This window comes from Lepisma saccharinum, chromosome 2 (genome assembly GCF_977018435.1).
Source record: "Lepisma saccharinum chromosome 2, izLepSacc3.1, whole genome shotgun sequence".
In the NCBI taxonomy this organism is placed as follows: domain Eukaryota; kingdom Metazoa; phylum Arthropoda; class Insecta; order Zygentoma; family Lepismatidae; genus Lepisma; species Lepisma saccharinum.
The window spans coordinates 114,517,296-114,541,271 of NC_139230.1; the positions used below are offsets into that span (position 1 = coordinate 114,517,296).

The 23,976-nt window shown below is 36.5% G+C and overlaps 1 protein-coding gene across 1 annotated transcript in view; it reads right to left on the reverse strand.

Annotated features, from left to right (window-relative positions):
- The window catches only part of LOC145984124 (uncharacterized), a 928,179-nt gene that overhangs the window by 387,246 nt on the left and 516,957 nt on the right, over positions 1-23,976 (reverse strand). Inside the window, exon 10 of the mRNA XM_083117559.1 lies at positions 22,931-23,311. Coding sequence (XP_082973685.1) covers positions 22,931-23,311 — 381 coding nt within the window. The remainder of the gene's footprint in view (positions 1-22,930; positions 23,312-23,976) is intronic.

Sequence of the window (23,976 nt, forward strand, 5' to 3'; positions counted from 1 at the left end):
TTTTCTTTTTCTTGTTTTTCGTTTTTGGGAAGTTGAAAATATAACCAAATAATGATGGAACAGGGAGCAGGGGCAAGTGCCTCCCTTATCATGCCCACCAACACCAAACAACTTGTTACTGAAAAGAAAGTTTGCCTCAAAACATGCATCATACACATAATTTTAAAAAAATTATAAAACACACACAATATCATGTTCAACTTCATCTCCCCCTTTCCTTTGCAAGTGTTACTCACTTTTTACTGACATTTCCATTTACAAATTGAAATGAGCAATTTTTAGACACAATATCGGAGTGTGTTTGAGTTATCAATCAAACTGGTCTCCTTATGCTAATATGAGGTAGCACATTTGTTTGTGACGTGTATGGCCATAAGTTAAAACAAGGAGTGGCCTGATCTGGTACTCAGTTTTCAGTTCTGGATAATGGTACAGCTACCTCAAAAAGTACTGCCGCAGAGAATTGTGGTATTGCTGCATCTAATCTGATAGTGCTGTGCTACACTGGTTTGTAAGAAAACATTTCTGATGCCTCACTTCTATCCACGCCTGCCACCTGCTTGAACACTGTGCAAACAAGACCTTGAATGTTCATGACCGCCACAACCAACAGGTGGAGGGGGGGGGGGATGTTTAGATTCACTGATATTCACTTGAGAAGCATGGACTCCTTTTCGATAACTGAAGGCATTACGTAGTCGACTTTTGATCTTGCCACTGAAGTTTCTGGGTTCGATTCAAGGCCTGAACATGGATGTTTTTTGTGAATGTCCCTTCGTCAATTTCATCTAATTGTTATCCATCCTGATGGTCATGTTAGCCAGAAGTGGTACAAAAGTGACTCTATATAACCAAAAATACAAATACATTAGTGATGCAGTTGCAGATATGTTCATGTTTATAGGTATATTTCACTTTGCATGTGCCCACCTGTGAATGTGTTCTGATTTTGTTTCATACGTACTGGCAACAATACATCAAATATAACACCATTTTTTTTTTATCAGAAACATACTTCGTGCAGATCTACTAATCGGGACTGATCTACAGTTTAATACAGGATCATTTCACTGTAATGTCACAATACTAGGAAAAGTATCGCAGCTTTACAAATGTAACATGGGGCATGAATCTACGTGTATCTGTGTGAGTTGGAATTTCTATGTGATAGTGACAAATGTGCCTATCTCCGTGTTTTTGGTGTGCATTCACACATGTAATCTCTTCGATGAGTTAGTTTCAGTTCGAAAACAGCACTTGACGTACTGATCTTGTTACAAAAAAAATATGTTGCCACTATTAAAACTAATGTAGGGGAGTAAGAGCCAAAACAAGACATCTGAAAAGAAATGCACAACATAATGCATTGCAAAGCCAGAGGTCCCAGGTTCCAACATTGGGTAAGGCATGTGTGTTCATGCATAGTGTTCATTACATCATAATTTCATCAGTTCATATTTTATCCTCATCATGCCCATTAAACCAAAATGAAGAAAAGATACGATGAATAACCAAAATAGAAACACAGAACCAACACAAATATCCTACACCTATAACTGCTAATGGGGAGCTATGCGCCAATATAAATAGGGAAAGGAAACACCCCAGCTCTTTGTGGTGTAATCATGCAGAATGAAGTGTGCAACTTTTTAAATTTTGGTTCTATTCCTTGGTTTTGCACCTCTTGGGTTAATCGCAACAATGAGAATGAATGACGAACCGATGAAATGGATGATGGGGAAAATCACAATACACTATGCCTTGCTCAGGGTTTGAAACTGAGACATCTGGTTTCATAGAGAATTATGCTAACCACTCTGCCAAGGAATACTGCTAAATGCGTAACCCAAGAGATAATCTACACTGCTTTGTTGAACTATTAAGCTATTGTTGATGAGGTTTAAGACTTATCTTTGAGGAAAAGGATGGCCATTACAATATTCGGCTAATCAAATTAATATAAACATATTAGTGCTGGCCTCCATAGCGGAGTGCTAAAGATAAGCGCTACAAAACCAGAGGTCCCAGGTTTGAACCCTGGTCAGTTATGAATGTTTTTGTCATATCATAATTTCATCAATCCATATTTTCTCATCATCAAGATTAACATAACAGATAGAAAAATCTCGTCATCGAAGGTCCCAGGTTCGAGTCTCTGTTTGGACATAGGTGTGTCCATTGCGAGTGTCCTTTCACAAAACTCACCCAACAATCATTCATTCTCATCTTTGCGACTGGGCAAGAGTGGCAGAGAGAAGCGACATTAAATAAGAAAAATGCCAGTTTCTAGAGAAACCTTTCACCGCAGCATTTTTCGTCTAGTGGACAAAGACATCTGAAAGCCTGGTCCAGGGGAAATAGTAGTATTGTGTGTCAGTGCAAATTTTATATAAAATAATAATTAGCAATATCTGTGAAACGGCAATTTGTGAAATTAAATCTGGTATTGCCATTAGTATATTAAAGAGAGAGAAGCATATCTGGTGAGTCATAGATGGGGGCAAATATATTGTGGGGAAGAGTCATATTTAATATATTCCTAAATATTAGCTTCATCTCAAACGTATATTTTAAGAAATATTCAACATGTTACCGGATTTTCTTGTCTGTTTGGTGGTAAGTGGCAGGGGAGTGTAAATACCGTTGCTTCCTTGTTTAGGTATCAAATATATATATCAGTAGTTAGGTTCACATCTGGCAGGAGATCACATGACATATGAAAATTCAATTCACCATTCTTATTATTATGCAATTTGGAGGGAAAGGGGTGAATATTTTACAGGTTTTTAAGTGTGTGATCGAGGTGTTTTGCTTTGGATAGAAAAATGCATCCTCTAAACATGCACACTTCTTTGCTCATAATTCGGGCATCGGTTTGCACATGTTAAAAGAGTTCTTCACTAGTTGCACAATGTTCTACAGATGAAAGTCATTCACCTAATCAAATTAATACTAATATATTTTTGCCAGCCTCTGGAGTGGCAAGGATAAAGCACTACAAAGAACCCTGGTCAGACATGAATGTATCTTCAAAACAAATCAATTGGAAAACCAATTTTAAAATATAAGAAGGTAGTGACTGATTCATTTGGTTCATTTTATGCTAAATAACAAAAATTAAATCAAAATTAGTTATTTACATTGGCTTGAATTATAATCCATTATTATCATTAATTTAATTATTTATATGTAGTTTTAAAATGTCTTTAATAATTGCAAACTTAGGCACATATTAATTTTAATAATTACAGCAAATAAATTGGTTTCTTTGGGTTTTGTTTAAGTCTATTACTTACGCTGATAGACTACTCGGGACTGGACATACAGGTTAAAGTGGGATACGAATCACTATGTGCCTCCACATCAAAACCATGACCCCTCATTTACAAGGGACGACATTACCACTACATCATCAGGGAGGCCTGCTGCTTGACAAACTTTTTACAAGTTTCTTTTCATGAAACGTGCATAATCTGGAAATCATTCACGCTATCTTTTTCCGTTATGAATTATGTTTGAGAAAAAGAAGGAGGGGCTCATGTCAAAACTTTTTTGGTACTATCTATGAGAAAATAGTCAGCGAGGATCAAGACTGATTGATTGATTGTTTTTGTTTTCTTCGCTTTTCTGGCACTTTTGGCTAATCACGAAGATGAGGATGAGTGATGATATTGTGAAATTGATGAAGGGACAATCCTAAAGAACACTCATTCCCAGGCAACCGGGATTCAAAACCGGGCCCCTGGCAATGTAGTGTGCTCTGCTCACCACTCCTTCACATAAGTCAGCAGTTTGGATCAAGAGTTTGATATGCATGTCTTACATTTCAATCAACACACGCATGTCCCTCTGCCAACCTGTATCACCCCCTCATGCACACACAACACACCATGTTCACGCATTCACACACCTGATAATTTCATATCAGGGTGCAGGCATCAGTATCGCTCTCAAGTAAAGAAACTGTATTGACTTGCTCCTTATTACAAAGAATAATCTCCCTTTTTCATTTCCTCTTGATATCCAGGAGTGTTTGCCTCAAGGACAACAGTTGCTCCCATCAGGGTTAGCTGTCTTGAGACCTAAACCGTAGTTTTCCATTTAGCCCTGGCTCGGTTTGGTACAGCACGGTGCCGGAATACAAAATGAGCCTTGTGTACCTGGTCCTTCATCAAGGTATCAGATTTTGAGTTGACCTGGATTTGAAAATTCTTGGCCATCCCTAGTTCAAATCTCCCATCATCGAAGAAACTTTTTCACAGGATGAACAAAGATCTGAGTAGAAAACTTTTAACAGATTCCTAGTCCTTTCAATCCATCTTACGAAGAAATGATGCATATACTAGTAACTAACTTCCTGTCACTGCTATGACCCCCTCACCTCTAAAGGCACTAAAAGTATTTGATATTTGTAATGAAACGTTATATCAGTTTTGCAAATTGAATCACTAGCATCTGTTAGAGAAGAACCATATTTGCTTCTCAATAGCACATAGGTCCATACATGGGGATTCAGATGATCACAGCAAGAATCAAAGATTTTAAAATAAGCACCAATACAAGATTATTATTCTTTTAACATCAGATATTCATATTGATGCAGGTGTGACTTACTCACGTAGTATAAATTATCAGTACAATATAAAAATATTTTATAAAATACCTAAAAGTACTTACATTGGTGAGTATATGATTTCCGTGAAACTAAGTTTCGGGATGTAACTACTCCCTTCATCAGGTCAATGGGCTATGCCAATTTAATTATTCCATTGGCTGCATCAAACAAGACATGGATCAAGAGGTATGGTAAAAATGAATAAAAGGTTATAATGTGATCTAAGGCAGCTGAACATGTGTAGGTGCCTTATTCCTACCATTAAATTAGTATCCTGGTGCAAAAATCTGTAAAAGCAGTCTAAAACAAATTTTCTAAAACACGTTAAAAACACTTTTCTATGAGAGGCCCCCTTAGACAGCTGTACTGCGTTCACCAAGTCACTTCTGGAAAAGTGTGTTAAACGTGTCTTAGAAAATTTCTTTTAGACTGTTTTTACGGATTTTTGCACCAGAATTCTAACGTAATGGTAGGAATAAGGCACCTACACATGTTCAGCTGCCTTAGATCACATTTTAACCTTTTATCCATTTTTACCATAACTCTTGATCCATGTCTTGTTTGACACAGCCAATGATATAATTAAATTGGCATAGCCCATCGACCTGATGAAGGGAGTAGTTACATCCTGAAACGTAGTTTCACGGAAATCATATACTCACCAACGTAAGTACCTTTAGGTATTTTATAAAAGATTTTTATATTGTACTGATAATAACATCAGATAATTGACATAACAAAATTCACTGTTTCTCATTTGTTAAAAAAATCTGGCTGGCAGGACTTCAAAATAAAGAAGTATATGTGAGAGGGAAAGTAGAGCATTGGTGTACCATGGGTGATTGAGGAGGAGGGTGGAGGGGTCAACTGCCCCACTTGAGATGTCAAACTATTGATTGATTTGATTGATTTAGTTTATTTTACTTCGCGTTTTGTGCCTCTTGGCTAATTTGCGAAGATGAGGATGAGTGATGAAAGGATGAAATTGATGAATGGACATTCACAAACAACCAAGCCCGACCGGGATTCGAACCCGGGACCCTTAACGTCGCAGCGCGATGTGCTAACCGCTCGGCCACAGGGTCGGGCGAGATGTCAAACTAAAAAGATGTTGTAAAATAATGGTACATTGTGATTGATGCACACTTTTGCATCTAAAAAGGTGACCATTCCATACTTGACTTCTAAAATTAATCCAACATCTACCTTTGAGATGTTTAAAACTAGCCACAAATCTTTAAAGTGTCCTTTTCATATATTCAGCATACAGAATACTGTCAGAATCAATTAGCATACCCACATCTTACAATAGTGGCACTAAACTTACAAGGTGAAACTTGGAAAAACAAAGCCCATGAAGGGCAGACCAGAAATATAGGTAGAGGGATACACAATGAGGAAACTGCATTTCTTCCTGTGTCACATGAGCATTCTAATGAAAGAGAATGTGACTCAAGATTTTCATAACACCTCAGCCTTTCATGGAGCATCTGAAAATATTCTGTGAAAACTTTGGAAAACTCTACACAAGCAATGCTTGCTTTGACTTTCCTCAGTGAATTCTGTGATCTTTAACATGGGCACGTGCACCCCCCCCCCCCCCAGCATCATTTGATCTGAAGAAATCAAGAAACTACCTAAAATCTATAGTTAGAACCATACACAAACCACAAACAATTGGCAGGTATTAAAAATCTTTCAAATCAAGTGAAATCAGGGGTCTCCCCGATGGCGCAGTGGTAGCGTTGTCGCCTTGTAATCAAGGGGTCCCGGGTTCGATACCCGGTGGAGGCACATAGTGGTTCGGATTCCACTTTGAACTGTAGGTCCAGTCCCGATTAGCCTTACTGTGCACAAAGTGGACTTAAAAATCAACTCAACTCAAACTCAAGTGAAATCATATATCGCCATGCCAACCACACCTCTTTGAATCATTTTTGGAACTCTTCACACAAACATAAATTACTTCGCAGTATTAAGGAAAAATGAATTTATTCACACATCCCATATTTAGGGGAAAAAAAAGAAGCAACTGGGTATAAGTCCTGGGAATTATAGTTTATGGGCCTATTCACTCCCTCCTCTGATCGAATTCAATTGCAATACTATGTACATATACATAGAGTTGGGAAAATACCCAGAACTTGGAAACAAACTCAATTAACATAATGATGTTTTATTTGTGTCATGAACAGTGAACCTTGTCAAAGTAAAACAGTCATAAAATAATCACAGCAGAAACACAGTAAGCTTTGTATTTCATGTTACATTCCTATGCAAAACAAATACAAAAAATTAAAAAAATTACAGCACAATTGTACCTTATTCTGCATGTAAATCCTTTAAAAGAACACAATCACAATGTGTGACAATTAGGGATCCAAGGTCAAATGCCCAATTTTCAAAATTTCCAGAATTACAACTTTCAGAAATGTTGCACAATTTCCTTTTCCTTTTCTTTTTTTCCCAAAATTGGGGGACGGGCATTACATGTCCTCAAAGAGTCTTCTTTTCCATAGTTCCCTCCAAATTTGGTCCATCCAGCATCCATAGAATCAACGGAAGAAAGAGACATTCAGTTTTCTTCCCATAAGCTAGCAACACTGCCACTCTTATACATGGTTATTATTTTTTCCCAAAGACGTATCAGCCTATATTCAATGAAACTTTTCACAGTTGTAGGAATGTACCACTGCTACATACTACATTTTTTTTCATTCACTTTGGTCTACTTTGGTGGCCACATGGGCAGACCAAATACTATTTTTTTTTCTTAAATTGATTTTCTTCTTCTTCCATTAACTTTTATTATTGGGAGGTACAATGTATAAATTTCAGCTCCACTAACAGCCTTATAATTCCAAAAAAAATAATCACAAAAAAAGATTTCATCCATATACAACAATTACTTCTTGAGCTATGATTTCTTTCTTTTTTTTTTGTACTCTTTCCAACTTCTTATTTGACCGACTCGAAAGAATTCTTCTAAGTCCAGAATTCGTAAACTTAGAAACATTGCACTTCAGTGCAAGCTGAGAGTAGCCAACTTCGAGTTGGTCCCTCCACTAGACAAAAAATGCTGCGGTGAAAGGTTTCTAATTTCACACATTCCATGAACTTAGAAACTATAACCTGCTATTATAATAAACAATAAAACAGAAATAGTAAATTGCATAATGAAACGTGAGGAATTTTTACTATTCTGCTTGCTCGACTTGATGTCCGAGAAGTTTGAAACACTGAATAGGGCCTCCTGGAGGAAATCCCTATCACGTTTGAGCAGAAAGAAGCAAATTTATGAGGGGTGTGACGTTTTTCCTACGCTTTTGTATTTTCGCGTGAAAAAGCGTCACAATTCCTCATTTCTTCGTACGCCTTGCGTCTTGTATGTTGTTTGGTTGTTTATAATAGTCTCCGCTAGAGGTCTCCACCGACCTCTCGCTCCGTGCTCGCTTCTCGAGCAGAAGGCTACACCAGTTCCGATTCTACAAGCTTCGCGATAACAATGACGTGACTTGGGTCACGGGTGAGAGAGAGCCTTACAGTGTGTGGCATGGTTAAGTGTGCAAGTTGCCTCGCGTGCGAGTCTTAACCTCCTTTTCTGACTTCATTTCTAGCACGCACTTTACGATACATTCTCTCTCCGAGTTTGGACTATTCACGCGAAGCAGAACTCATTCTCCCTGATTAACTTTATATGCGTAAATGGAAAGTTGCATTTGACTAAAGCGTTAACTTTATCGCCGTCCAGTTTGATTTGGGTATTTTTCCCATAACCCGAATCAGGATACAGATTTGTGACGGTGAATGAATCCATGGACGTTTCTAGACGTGACGCCAATGTTCTGAGGACGGAACGTGAAGGAAGGCAGGACTTATTTTGACCAATCGTCCTTAGCAGTGTTGAATTGGTGTCTGATACTTCAAGTGCAACTAAATGGAGGTATGTACAGTGTAGTCTTCTCCCCCCTCTATTTCTGCAAAAAATCCAAAGATCGTGAACTGTGATAGATTGGCATATCTTTAACTTAATTGAGTCAAACGTTTAAATGAGCATAAAAGGACTAAAAAAGTGGGAACCGACGAAAACGCTAGTTGTTCTAAATCGTTATTAACGTACTTTATCTAATTAAATAGCAACGAGTAGCCATACTGATTGCGTGATAATAATAACGCCAATGCATTTGCGGGGTTTGCCTGAATTAGTAATGTTTCCCAAGGCATATGCGAGACACTTGAATTGCACCGTTGCGATTTTTTAAATGTTGAAATACTAATGATAATGTGGCTGGCACAAGTTAAAAATTAAAATACTGGGAGCATCAAATAGGAGTAGGGAGTATAGTATTTCTTATTGTCAAAAGGAACGATATGTGGCAAAACTGGGCCATTTATTGACAAATTGTAAATGTTTGAATTCTTGGCATGTTAAGTTTTAAAATGGCTAATTAAGAGGGTTCCATTAGAACTCGTGCGTGTTCTAATACTTGTTAGAATTTTGTAACGTGCAAAATTATGTATATATTATCGTCATGTCAAATGATAAATGAATGAATGACAGTAAGAGTTGTTAAATGTTGCAAGTGAGATGAATTCTTAAATGATATGTAAAAAACTAGATTTGTACGCGATAAGAATATTCTTCATGTTGTTGTTATTTGAGAAGTTAATTGTTCTTGTTTCAAGATTGAATATAATAAATTTGTGAATCAAAACAATCTTCGAAATTTGCGTACTATTCTGTGACACCCTTTTGCTCATAAACTTCGCATAAAAGGAAAAAGGAGAAGGAACAAAATTATTATTGGTAAGAAAAAACTAGTGACGAAGTATATGTAGTGTTGTAGATTTATACATGTGTTTATATTGGATTATAGTACGTATTTTTTCTAAATTGCAGGATCTCTTAAGAATTGATCAAGCCTGAGTGAGATTTTCCACGATATTTTGTGACCACATATTTTATATATAAATCCCCTTTTTGATTGTGCGAATAGCGGACAATAATCATTTTATTCTCCTTAAGTTCGCACAAGTATAGTTATTGGTTCTCTTTTTGAGACTGAGGTGGCAGCGCTAAACGCAGGCCATTATCCTCAACAATTCGAATTTGTAACTGTTGGTTGCAGCTTAATCTTAAGCGCGTACATTAAATTGATCCCGGACCTTCCCACGCTTTCCACGAGGCTATTTTGCCCTTTTTTCCACGTACTCAACCAACAGGTTACAGGGGTTTATGCGGCATTTTATTTACAATGCCCTGCATAATATCGAACATTTCCAAAAATTAATGTTTTTCACGACTTGTCAAGAAAATGTGCTTGGAACACAGGAAGGTGGATGTTCTTATGAACGTCAACGTGTTTTTAAGAGGGTATTATGAAGTTATTATGAAGTAGTTTGTTAGACGCTGGTGTCCTTATTTTCTGTCAACCATGAGAAGGTCGCATGTTCAAATCCCACCCCTCCTCATTTTTTTTGTTAGCTGAACAGAGACCGTCGATATTAGAACACTTCAAAAATTAATCCAATACACACTTTGAGGGCATATTTTCAGCATATTTTCCTTACAAGCTGTTGATTGTCAGGATCTAAGGTTCAAACTTTCTTCTTTTATGCTCTTCACTGCACACCAAATATATTGATTATTTCGATATACTAACACACATGCACGCACAATTATATTAAGCAGTAATGCACTACATTGCTGTAATGAAGGGGAAAGTTTAATGAGTTCAAATTGCTAAGATTGGTTATGTTATGTCCGTTCCTTAGTAATAACTTCACCTCTATCTTCCAATGCATCAAAAACTAATAGTAAATTTTCATTTAACGCAAGTAAATGACTATTGCAATGGAGGCTGATGCGATGAGTGACAAATTTTAAAAATGGAAAACACCACTGCTTTGAATTCAAAATACTTGTCTTATTTTAACAAACAAATATTAGATCTAACAAATGTTCAACTAAATTTGCAAAATTCAAAACCACCACCCTCAGACTTAGCTCTACATGACTTGATTCTGCACATTCCACGTGGCACATGATTGACTCCTCCTAGCATCGAAATAACTTCCGCAAAGGCTGGACCTCTTACTCTTTCCTTTCACCTTGTGAAATACAGAGACCAATGTCATTTTCAAACCATGCTGGTTAAACTTTAAGCCCAATGATATACTCCTGAAAAAAATCCTGCCTCGATGGAAGGTCGAACCTACGACCACCCTCGTGAGAAACAAGCACGCTACCTCTTCTCCAAGTAGCTCATGTTAAAATTAATTACCAGTTTGAAGAAGTCAATGCACACATGTCTATATTTACTTGTGGCAATTTTTAATAGGAAACATATTCAGCAAAAATCGAGAAATGCTGATACGGAAGAATGATTAACATTTTTATTGGTGTTTTGTCACATTTTGTAAATGGTGTGTAAATGCAGTGTTTTGAACAAGTAATCATTTTCATTTAGTTACGATGCTTTGTTTTTTTTGTTTTGTTTCTTTTTGTGAAAGTAGGGTGTAGAAAGCGAAAAGGAGGCAGTTGAATGACACCCCGGTTGCCAAGGAACTTTAACCTTTTTCACAGACTACTGTAGAAAGAGAGAGAGGAAAGGCATTCTTAAATAATATAATAATAACCCATGACGTGACAGCCCTCCAAGGCCTTGGCCTATCTCCCGACTGCCAATCTCTCTCCCACAAATCCTACCTAGAGGTGTGGAGATCTTCAACTGGTAATAGGGTGACGTGGGGTCAGCACGTCGAACCCTCAAGTCGTTATAGGAGATATCCGAGACCGGGTTACGCTACGCACTCGTAGCTCCCCAATTTCCTCACGATGGTGGAAAGGTATATTTAACTTCTGAAATATAAAATATGTGTGAAGTTAAAACAATGAAAAATCTTACAAGTGCATATTAACGAACTACAAACTATGAAAAACCTATTTTCGTGGTGGCAAACAGCATTGTTCTTCAAGTCATTTTCGAAATATGAACCTGATTTTCCTGTGTTATAAAGAGATGATACAATCCCTCAGTAAGGAAAAAATATGTAAGCCACTGCCTCTTCCCCCACCTATGACTTTCCACTTCACACTACCACACCTCTAGAGAAATATCTATGTCTTCATCTCTTGAACAGAGTACTTAAAATAACGTGAGCAGTGTCGGTGTGCTGTAGAGGGATCGTATTTGCTTGCGGAATTGAAGGTCGTGGGTTCAAATATCTAGCTTCTTTGCAGATACTTTTTCAGAAAGTAGACAGCCTTGGATGAGAATGCTTATCTACATTTCTGGGAAAATTACGTTTATATTTATGCAATTTACATCCAGCATTTTTGGAAGACATTTTAATCATAGTAAGCAAGATGTAATGTGGAATGAGAAGGAAGATGTGATATAAATTCTGAACTGGGTAGTTTCACACGCTGAATATAGCATAAAATTTTTGGTTGTGTCATAGAAAACAAAGTGAAGAACACAAACAAGTAAGATCCTATTTGTGTATATATTTGTATTGTTTCTTTAACCTCTTAACTGGGTATGACGTAATACTCCGTTCTGGCTCTACTGATTTATAATGGGCATGACGGGATACTACGTTCTCATGTTCTTACTGCTGATATCTGTTGTGTATGACGAGATACTTCGTACAATTACTTTCTTCTTTGATTCACCAGATGGCTCTGACTTCCAGACTGTTGTAACCGTTAGAGTTAGCGGGAAGCAACGAACACAGCCCGACGTTCAGTTCTATCGCGTATGCAATAATGGCTCAGGCAAATCGGAAGCGACGGCGTGTTTTTCCTGCTGAGGAAATCCGAGATATATTGTAGTTGTAAATCTCGCATATTGTAAAAAGTACAAGAAGGACCAATAAAAGAATAAACAATACCTAAATGGTATGCCATGGAGCACAGAAATATTAACTCAAATATTGGTTTACGAAATTCATCAATTTATCAAAAAAAATTCCCAGGGCAGATTGGGCTTTCGACGAGGAAATTACCCAGTTAAGAGGTTAAGTCTACTTTATGCACAGACAGACTAAATGGGACTGGACCTACCGTTTAAACTGAAATTCAAACCAATGTGCAATGTGCCTCCACCGGATGTCTAGCCCAGGACCACTTGATTACAACATCCTGTTTAAGAACAGATATTAATGACATGTTAGTTCGTAATGTGTGTTAACATAACTTTTGACAGCTGAATGAAAAGATAGGTTTTGCCTAAAATCCTGTCAATCACTGAAAAATTAAGAACATTAGCAGAAGTGTTGCTTGAGGTATGCACAGTAGCAACAATTAGGGGGCATGGAGGGGCAGTTACCCCCACACTATGTTAAACCTAAACCAAGGGAAAGTAAACTCTCCTGCTCCCCCCACCCCCTTTGTCACCTTGAACCCTCAGTTTTGGAACACAATCGCTGCCATTGGGTATGCATCGCATAAATATTTACAGTAATTTCATATGATCTTATATTACAGTATTACAACACTTCGCACTTGGTAAATAACAAGGAAAAAATAATCAGGGGAGAGGGATTTGAACCTACGATGTCTTGTTCTTGATGACAAAAGTAAAAAAGTGTGGTTATCTAACAAACTGCTCCAGGAGATTACTGAAGCAACCTCTTGTCAGAGTTTTGAAATATTTTGCACCATGGATCAAGGAAATGATACACTTTGCAGAATCGTCCGGTAATGTGCAAGGTATATTTACTAAAATCATGAGAAATTTGAGTATTTGTATTCAAATGTGATGGCAATTCTCTCCAGGTGGAGGAGAACCTGTTCAGTGTTTCAAAATGCACAAAATTTCCCTATTTTCAAATTCAGAATGAAGAATCGTGAAAAATGTTCAATACTCGTATTTCTACTTACGATTTTTTTGTTTAATTGTGTATTGTATTACATGTTTAGCATTTCTAACTTTATAGAATGTGAACGAATGAAAAAAATTCACAAGAGCATTCCCATTTAGGAAGAAGAAGAACTGTTGCAAAGTTGGCTATTTTTAGTTGGCTCTGAAGTGCTACGTTTCAAAATTTATGAATTCCAGATTTTGAAATTTTTCAGGGCAGACAAATAAGGTGTTGCGAAGAGTACACCAAGGCAAGTTTAAAAAGTGTACACTTGAAAAGTTCCCACCCAGTGATGCTATAAACATGCACAAAACTCCCGTACACCAGATGATAACGATAAATTGAGAGATTATGTCCACAAAGATGAAAGTAAATAGGCAGGTTTGTCAATGAATCTCTGAATCAAAAACTGCTCTGTTCCTGAACAAACACAGGGACAGGAATTCGTTGGAAACTGTGACCTATGTGAAAGAATGCAGAATGCGGTGTCATGCATTGTATTGTTACTCAAAGAGAAAGCACTTTCCTGACCTACATTGTCTGATGACTGAGCTTGCAATGTTGACTGATATCAAGACACTGAATGACATTTTTTTTATATTCCAATCTTCAGTTTCTCATTGTTATATGTTGGAAAAACGACAGAAAAAAAAAACAGTCCAAACTTGCCAGCACTAGAACCCAAGAGAGCAGAATAGGTATGTATGGTATTGAGACAAAACTTGACTTATATTGGGAAGAAGTTCATTCTACTTCATATCCAACTATTTGTGTAGATTTGTATTGTAGAGTGCTTCTGGTATCAATTCGTAGCTGCCTGATAACATATTCCAACACCAGGTTGAAAATGAGTGAGACCAGTCCATCTCCTTGCTTCAGTCCTTGCTTTACTTTAAAGAAGTCTCCCAATTCTACTTGGGCAATATTAGTTGTACCAATATCGGAAAGTGTCAGTTGGATTTATTTCCTAATACTGGCCTATACTTATATGGCATTTTGATTGTTCGTGGGGTCTGCAAATAATGACACATGACACTTTCGCAAAATTTAATTTAATTATCCTTGAAGTTATGCAAAATTTGATGTTTCTATTGATTTTGCACAAGTGAAATAACTACATTTTGTGATTACGTATATAACAGGTATTTTTAGAGTATGATGTAATTTTTTTAATATTTTAATTTAATCTGGTAATTTGATGCTTATAATTGAAGTGGAATACTCACCCACTAACATTAATCAGCATTTTGAACAACTTTTAATTATTACAATTCTCAAGCATCAATATCAGTAACAGTGGGAAATGGTAAGAGTATTGGTATTGGTATGGGAATCTGATCAAAGTGGTATTGGCTCAGCCCTAGTTTTTATCAAAATGAAACAGGAATAAATATACTAAAACAGGTTGAGTACTGTTATTAATAACATCAATCTTATAGAAAGTTATGATTTAGTATCAAGATTGAGACTACTTCACTCATCCTGATCCAAAATACAGGATTGTTCAGATTAATCAAAATGCGATGGTGGCTGGGTTTTACTTGTTAAAAATACAGTTTATTTTCTGGCACTTGAAGTACCCTTTTCATACATCGATGTCAAAAACTGGATAAAGTTATTGATAATTCAAAACCAACTTTATTTGGTCTCCATATTTTAGCATACAATATGAACATAAAATACAGTACTGGGGGGATATGTAGATTCCTGGAGGTACATATGTAATCATGACAGGTAAGTATGATTATTTCCAGGTCTTGTGGATTCAGTATCAGCAGAAATTAAAATAATCATTTTTCAAGGTACATTGGATGACCAACACTCTCACTTACAAACATTAAAGTGACTGATAGAGGAAGAAAGTTTCCACATAGGGGAAAGTGCACACATTGGGGGCAAATAATGACATAAATGCTGACAGTTTATGTGGGCCAGGAAGAATTTTTTTGAACACTAAGATCAGAAAATTGCATGTTGTATTACCTCACTGACTTGGCGATTTAATCACGGTTATGCTTAAACAGTTATTGAGTAACACATAGCATATTCCCATGGAAGCAGCAGTAGTGGTACTATGAAAGCACCAAACATGGAGTGGTGCTACAAATACTTTTTGTTACTTCAATTCTTGAAATATGTAATTTTATTATCAACAATTAGTATGTTCCTTATGAATCATGCCAGTGGCAAAGCGTGGTGTTAAGAAAAAGGCAAGCAATGCAGTACTAAAAAAGATAAATTATAAATTATATAGCCCATTGCCCCAGTTTTCCTAAGAATGAAAGGTCATTTCAAATAATAGTAATATCTCCCAACTTCTCTCTCAACGCCCATGCTTCATATTTCAAAATTCTTGGTCACAATATTGATACAATAAAATACTTGCTATTAGTTACAGCTTTCCGTATACAATTTGAAATATCCATGTTTGTTTGGTTAATTCGCAACATGCCAAACAAATGAGAACACTCACTTCAACCATACGTTCTGCCCAGGCAAATAGATGTTCCGGAAAGCTCCGAAACTAACATGCACCGGCAGATTTTTTTAATAATGTATCATATTAATAACAATAGTATTTTGAATTTGATAACATTTAGGACTTAACGTTTTTGCTATTTGCAGGTCTCAGAAGATACTTTCATTGCTTTCTTTACATCCAAGTTTTCTTTTTTAAAAATCACCATTTTATTGAATTTGTTGGTACGGACACACATGATGAATATAGTGTAAAAATTATTTGGTAGTTGTCAACACTGAGATGAGTGAGGCAGGCGGACAACAGCCGGCTGTTCTGCAAATTCCAATGCTCATCTGGCACTGAATGTCAACGTTATTGACACATTTTACAAGTCGTAAAACTGAGTAGTGTTTTAAACTTTGTCTACATGGAATTTAGAACAGTTATAATAATTTATTTCAACAATTCTCTGTTTATGATAAAGTAAATAAATATGTTCGACTTCGAGATTGTGTTGAAACTTGTATGTTTGCAGACTATAGAATTGCTTTCTGCTAGCATTCTGCTTTTGGCTGGGCTTGGTTATTTTCATGAAGCTGGAAAGCTGAACGAAGCTCAGCCTTACTTTGTGGTTTGGGGACCGTATCTTCAACAGCAATTCATCCTTCGCCATATGGTGTTTTGGAAGTGTTGATTGCCCGCACAGTGGCTGAAAGCAGAGGGTGTGCTGCTTGCCAACGGGCTGCTGAGGTAGTTTGCGGCCATAAAATTTCACGAAATAGAGTGCGATAGAAACTAAATAAGGCAATCAACATTAAGTACATTAAATAACATTTTAATAGTGCAAGCAGTGCTTGCATTGCTTGTACTATATCTTCGCTACTGAATCATGCTATAAATTCTTTCATCAACTGCTTCACCTTTGTAATAATGTATTATTCCAAGTGGTGGTTTTTGAGGGAAAATTAAATCAGCTAATATATCATATGATTAATCATAAATTTTTCATATTCTTCACCGGCTTTTCAATTTATATTTAGGTGTGTTTGAAATTAATGTCAAAGGTATAATTATTAAAACTTAAGCTTCTTGTGCAGCATATACAATATCTATTAAGTGCCAAATACACTTTTTACTTTTAGAATCTGTTATCATCATCACACTATGTGCAGACATACCAATGACTGCACATGATCCAAAATTCAAAAAGCCAAAATTATAAAAGCTAGTAGAGGAGATTAATGGCATAATACACTGTGTCTGATAAGTCACTATCTTATTTTTAAATGATTATAACTTCTCTATTTGTTTAAATCAATTCTGTTCCAACTAGTGGAATTATACAATTCACTCCTCGAGGTTTTGTCCAGAATATTTCAAAACTCCATATAAACCCCCATATTCTTGACATATTTTCGTAATTGAACAGGTACAACAACTGTTGAAGACGTGATACCTTTATCGTTGACGTCCAGCTCCATACAACAAATGTGAAGATCGACACCCATGGAATATTGATAGTTTACCTATTAACAAAACCCTCAACTTGAGATGCTGCCTCATCCAACCACAAAATGTTATCAAATTCCATCCTCCTATCACAGTCATCAGGAAACAATTCCTGGATATAATGTGGCTTCTATGGCCTAAAAGATAGATATATTTTTCATGAGAATTGTTGCAGACCCTCCTGATTCCTGTGGACTCCTTGTGAACATACCATTAAGGATGGCAACACTGTTGGCTGTCCTCGTTGCTGACCATCATCCATCATGTCAAACAAAACCTCAACAAATGGAATGTATAATGACACTAGTTGCACCAGAATCTGCTAGCAATTAAAAAAGTTTATAATCATTAAAAAAATAGGTGGTGACTTATCAGACACCCTGTAGAATGTCGGTATTCATTATATTGCAGTTACAAAAAAACATACTGTAGGTTATATGGAATATAAGGTACCTGAACCCAGTATGGCCTATTTGCTGTTTCAAATAGCATGGTAAAGTCAACAAATGGCATTAGTATTTCATTCAGACCATCCGAATGATGTGATTGAAACTGTTGACTGCACATATAGAGTAGTAACTTGTGGACAGAGACGACAAATAGCTGGACCTCGTGACTCTGTTCTACATGATCTAATAATGCATTGGTAAGTTATTACTTTCTTATTATATCTTCCAAGTGATAGGTGTTCATATCTTTATTCCATATCAGGATACCCCCTCATTTGTACTTTACAACAAAGTAGTTAATTGAGACTTTAGTCTAACATCCTGTTTGTGATGAAGGAAAAACTAGCACTATGTAAGATAGAACCAATATGATCTACCTAGGTACATAGGCCATATTGTATACATACAATGAGAATGGTACTTTGCTGAATTGTGGGGCATTTCTGTGCAGAAACTTGTAGCACAGTAACTAAATTGAACTGTGAGTTCCATATTGAAGTATTTTCGTATATATTAATAACAGAGCTCAACAGTGTTGAACAATATAAAAAATAAGAAGGTATTAAAACTCAAACAAAAATATTCTTGTTATTTTGAGGGTGTGCTTGTGGTCTAGTTTGATGACTTAGACTCAAAGTCTACACTACCTAGTTTGTTTTAATTTTTTTCTATATCCTACAACATAAGAGAAACTTCTGCACTTTCTGAGCTGCTGGCCACATGAAATCCTTCTATTTCTCCTCCAACAGCAGCCAAAACTGTTTCTGAGAAGCAATCTCCTTCCCCAAAGCCTTTGAATTTGAATTTACTATTTTGCACCCATCACATTATATGAGGTCCAGCCCCTTAACATTACAAATAACAACTCTAACGTTGCATAACTAAAATCTTAAAATATTCTGACTTCCGTTAAAACCAGAGGCTGTAAAGGGGCACTCAGCACACATAAGGACAAAAAACAGGACAACACACAGAATTATACTGGCAATAGGGCCAGTCGCCAGAGGCTTGATTGTCTGCAAAATTCAGTCCAGGGTGTACTATGTGGAAGTGAGGTTGATAGTTGGGTGTAATACGTGGAAGATCACCCCTTTCCCCAAAGCCTGGTCCAGCTGGTGTTGTTACGTGCCCTGATGATGTACAGAATCCAATGGAAACCACAATTCTCAAATAAACTTTGTCATTAGATAACAAGCAGGGTGACACAGAACAAGTTGTATCTTTTCAAAACATGACGGAAAAAAGTGGACAGTTACACACCGTAAACCGGCAATTAACCATCAAGGTGTTTTCCAGCTTAGAGAATTATTTCTCTATTAAAAGAAGATCTCTATACCATGTATGCTTTTAAAAGGAACATGAGTTCAGCCAATACGCAGCCAGTGCTCTTGCGCTGTTGCCAAACTAATTGCTAGCGGAAGGGAAACACAGAGAATTCACTATGTCTAATATGCAACTATTTCTTTATATAATGTATACACAGTATATATGAGTACAGTGAAATAATATAGTGAGTGAATATTTCCACACAGGATTATATCATCATATCGCTGCAGCATGTAGGAACTCAAAACTGACTCAGACTCACAATGTTCGAGAACGCCCATGACAATCAAGGGTCATTGTGTTTATTGATATGAATTTAAAACCCATTGTTTTTCCAAGACATGACTACTCAGCTGTGTGAACACAGTGGCAATGAAAAAAAAAACAGATGGAAGGAAAATGAAAGGGTAATTGTCTGTGAGTGATGAGACGTGTTGTTTCCCAGTGTTTCTTCAAGAAATGATAACTCCAGCTGTAGACGATGGAAATTTATGGGATTTGGACACTTTTGCATGCAAGAAAAATACAGAACATGGCTTTTAACTTGTGTGCCACAGTTTTCTAACTGCACAACGTTGCACTCCTGCCATAGGCTAGTCACCACGGACAAGCTCTGCATTGCCCTGCCCAATATCGCTTCTAAAACCTTACGCCGTACAGTTTTTCCTCTAAAGAAGGCATGCAAAAAACATGTGTAAAATTAGTGTATCATAGTTCTGTAGATTATGCCAGGAGGATGTCATGAAAAACACACGTGAAAGTGACATTTGTTACCCTATGCTCACAAAGGGTGTGTGACTCAATAAGAATGATTTGATTTGATTTGATTTAGTTTATTTTACTTCGCGTTTTGTGCCTCTTGGCTAATTTGTGAAGATGGGGATGAGTGATGAAATTGATGAATGGACATTCACAAACAACCAAGCCCGACCAGGATTCGAACCTGGGACCCTTGGCGTCGCAGCGCTATGTGCTAACCACTCGGCCACAGGGTCGGGCTCAATAAGAATGATGAAGGCCCTTTCATTTGCCTTCTGATGACAACTTGTGACACATCATTTCCTTGTTTATTGGTTTGTAAATGATGTTAGTTCCTTGTATAATCTCATATGCAGAGACAGAAATTAGGGGGGGGGGCAAGTGGGAGCAGCCCCCACTTTTTGCCACTTTTGCCCCTGCACTATGCTAAACCTTATCTACAAGGGAAATAAAACTTTCTTTGCCCCCCCCCATTTTAGAACTTTGCCCCCCCCCCCCTAGTTTTCGAACCCAATCCACTGCTCATATGTCATTATGTAAATACAATGTAAGTGTGTCCATCTACTTATAAAAGTATCTTTGGGGTACTTTCATTACAATTTCTGTTGTATTTTATTTTTTGGTGTGCAAAAACAAAATATATCACCAGGCCATTTCAGGTATATACTTGCATGTACCCAAAATGGCCTAAACATTACTGTTTGACATAATCATTACTGCACCCACTTTATAATTTGCAACTGGCTGAAATTTTCAGTAAAAGTCCAGAAATGTTCCCTTCATTGAATCTTACCAATAGTTTTACCTTTCTGACTTTGTATACCATTAGAAACAATCGTGAACTTTAGGTAGGCCATATTGGGTTCATGTAACTTAATATATTCAAATGAATAATAAGAGTTCTATGTACAGCTTAAACAATCTGATATTAGCTTTAAATTTCTGATAAAAGAAAAGGTTCCAACAGTTGATGCACTCTTGAGTTGAAGAGTGATGCTAATCAATATATGTTAAGTAACAAAAGGTTTTCCATAAGATCTTACACACATAATGTTAAGTGTGTTGGTTGCATTTTCTTATCATATTGTATGTTGAAGTGTGGGTTTCTGCATTAAAGTACACACACACAAATACACGCACGTACATACACCAATACACATACACACACACACACACACACAAACATACACACTCACAAAAACACATTAGAAATTAATGAAATCAGGTAATGATTAAAAAATCAAACAGAATAACAACAAATTGGTCACCATACATAGACACACAAGCTCTGCAAGTTGATTTCCCTATCAACAATTGAGGTGCTCAGAATAATAACCGCAGATCCCAACAGACCTTGAATTTTGAGATATAAGTATGACGATATACTGTTGCCACCTACCTTTCATATGCTGAAGTATCAAAAGAATTGGGATATGCCGAAATTCATATTCCACTTTTAAAATTCGTCCGTAAGGAAAATGAAAATATTATCAGTGGAAAAATGACATATCCCAACTGCATGTGCTTTTGTTTATGTCCGCTACGAGTGCGGTGGTGTTGTAGACAATATGGCAACGTCCGTGACTGAGTGCGTTGTTATGCCAGAATCTCCACAAAACAGCTAAAAAAAATTAGTCAAAAACTCAACTGAATGGGTAATAAACAAACAGAAGTTATGCAGAAACAGTGGCAAGCCATATCTAACAAAAACTTTAACTGTGGTTCCAGAAAAAAGACGCCAACCATTAGAGAAGTACTGTAACTTTCCTGATTTAACTTGCATGTTTCAACGTTTGTCTGGCGATGTGAAGGACGTTGTTTTAAAAGTTTTATGGCCTTGGTGAATGTAATAAGCAGAACACCTATTTGTTTAATTTAATCGAGAAAAATGAACCTCGAAAAGCATACAAAAAGGACAGAATAATCAGAGACAAAAATAGATGCAAGTTTACCTATAAGTATCATGTTACGGTGAACAATGAAGCTATTGAGAAGAAGAAAAGGAAATTGCAGTGTGTGTATTGCCCCAACCAATGGTGTGATGTCATTGAAGCAGCAAGACTAAAAAATCCTTTCAATATTAATAAAATGAACAGGGAAGATTGTTGATATTCAAAATGGTATTAGTTCAAACTTTGTCATCAGAAAAAAAAGATTTTGATGGTGATCCTCTGCTTTTACGTAAGGTTACTTCCATTATTGTGGAACATGATAATCCTGATATTGTAAAATTTAGTTTATCTTATTCTGACATTGACGTGCATCAAACAGTTAATTTTAGGAAATGAGGTAAAACTTTAGATGTTTCGTTGTTTAAGTTACCACAGAAGTACAATGAACAGAGAAAAATTAAGAATGCTAAATACAATGACCTGATGAAACTATTGAAATATATATACCACCAGTCTATCATCATTTTTATAAAAATCTTGTTCATGATGGTGTTGATGTTAAAGAAGAATGTGAAAGTCTGGGAATGGAGCTGGATTAATACAACATGTTAAATAAAGGTAAACTCAATAAATAAGTTTTACCCCATTTTCTCACTTGTGTATATTTTTTCCTAGTAAGCATCACAAAATCTGTCAAACTATTAACCACAATGGTTCAAGAATTTGCAGATAAACTTGAAAAACCATATTTAAAAGAACCTAAAAAACTTACGTCATAATGTTAAAAATCTCCTGAGTTTTGAAATTAAACAGATAATGTAATTTTTCTCAAAATGAACTTTGGTTGGGATCTGTCGTTATTATTCTAAACGCCTCAATTAGTTCAAGTGCAAAAGGTAGAAATGGCAGAAAAGAAGGAAGATAGCGCTTACTGTGATATCTATTTATCATTACTTCACATTGATCATGTAATAAGCGAAAGTCTCTAAAAGCAACATCTTACTACAAGGCAGCAGTTCTCTTTCACTCCACAGCTGATAAATGTACAAACCTGAAGGTCAATCAGCTTTGGTTTCTGTTTCTGCATTTGCTCATTGGATTGTTGGTTCTGCACAGCCGTTGGTGACTGCAGCTGTAGATTTTGCTGTTGGTGTAGATTTTGCTGTTGGTGTAGATTTTGCTGTTGGTGTAGATTTTGCTGTTGCTGTAGATTTTGCTGTTGCTGTAGATTTTGCTGTTGCTGTAAGTGCTGAATATGTTGCTGTTGCTGATGCTGTTGTAGCAACTCAAGCTGCTGGATGTGCTCTTGTTCCTGTTTCTGCTGCTGCTGAAGCAGCTGTTGCTGTTGTTGGTCTTGTTGATTTTGAGACAAGCTTGATGTTATTGTAATTCCTTGACTTGAGTTGGTAAATTCCATATTGTGGTCCATGAGCTGGAGTAAAACAAGACTGAGGTAACTAAAATTGGGTTAGGAAGTTTATGGAAAAGTGCACCATGGAGTTATAGAGTCTCTGCTACTTGATTCTAAGCTTTATATGCACAGATCTACACATATTGCTATATATTTACTGGTCTTCACTACACAAATGACACATGAACCACCGATAGTAGATTTTGCTCTAAGCAAAATACTTTGGAAATACATTCATCAACCAGGGTATACCACCTGGGTACTTACAGCTAAATGAAAAAGTTTCTAACCTCCACTTTTCTGGTTCACAAAACGTGTGTGGTTTTAACAGACAGAAAATAAAACTGGTCAAAATGCAAACCTCATCAGATAAAACTGATTTCATTTGATAAGTTTTTAATGAATAAATAGGTCATAGAGTTCAAACAGAAATACAAAAACTGACCAATGAGTTAATTCCATCTATGAAGAAAAATTCACTGCATACTGTTCCTGAGACCTACTAGGTTGGTATCAATTGAAAAGAATCAGCACTTAATGAAGCAATGATAAAATATAGCATCCCCAGTCAAGCAAGATTTTAATGCTTATATAAAAAAGTATCTTCATGATTATAAGTTGGTGTGTTCAAATTTATTTTCATTCAAAATTATTGCACCATCCATGAAGGAAACAAATCACATTAC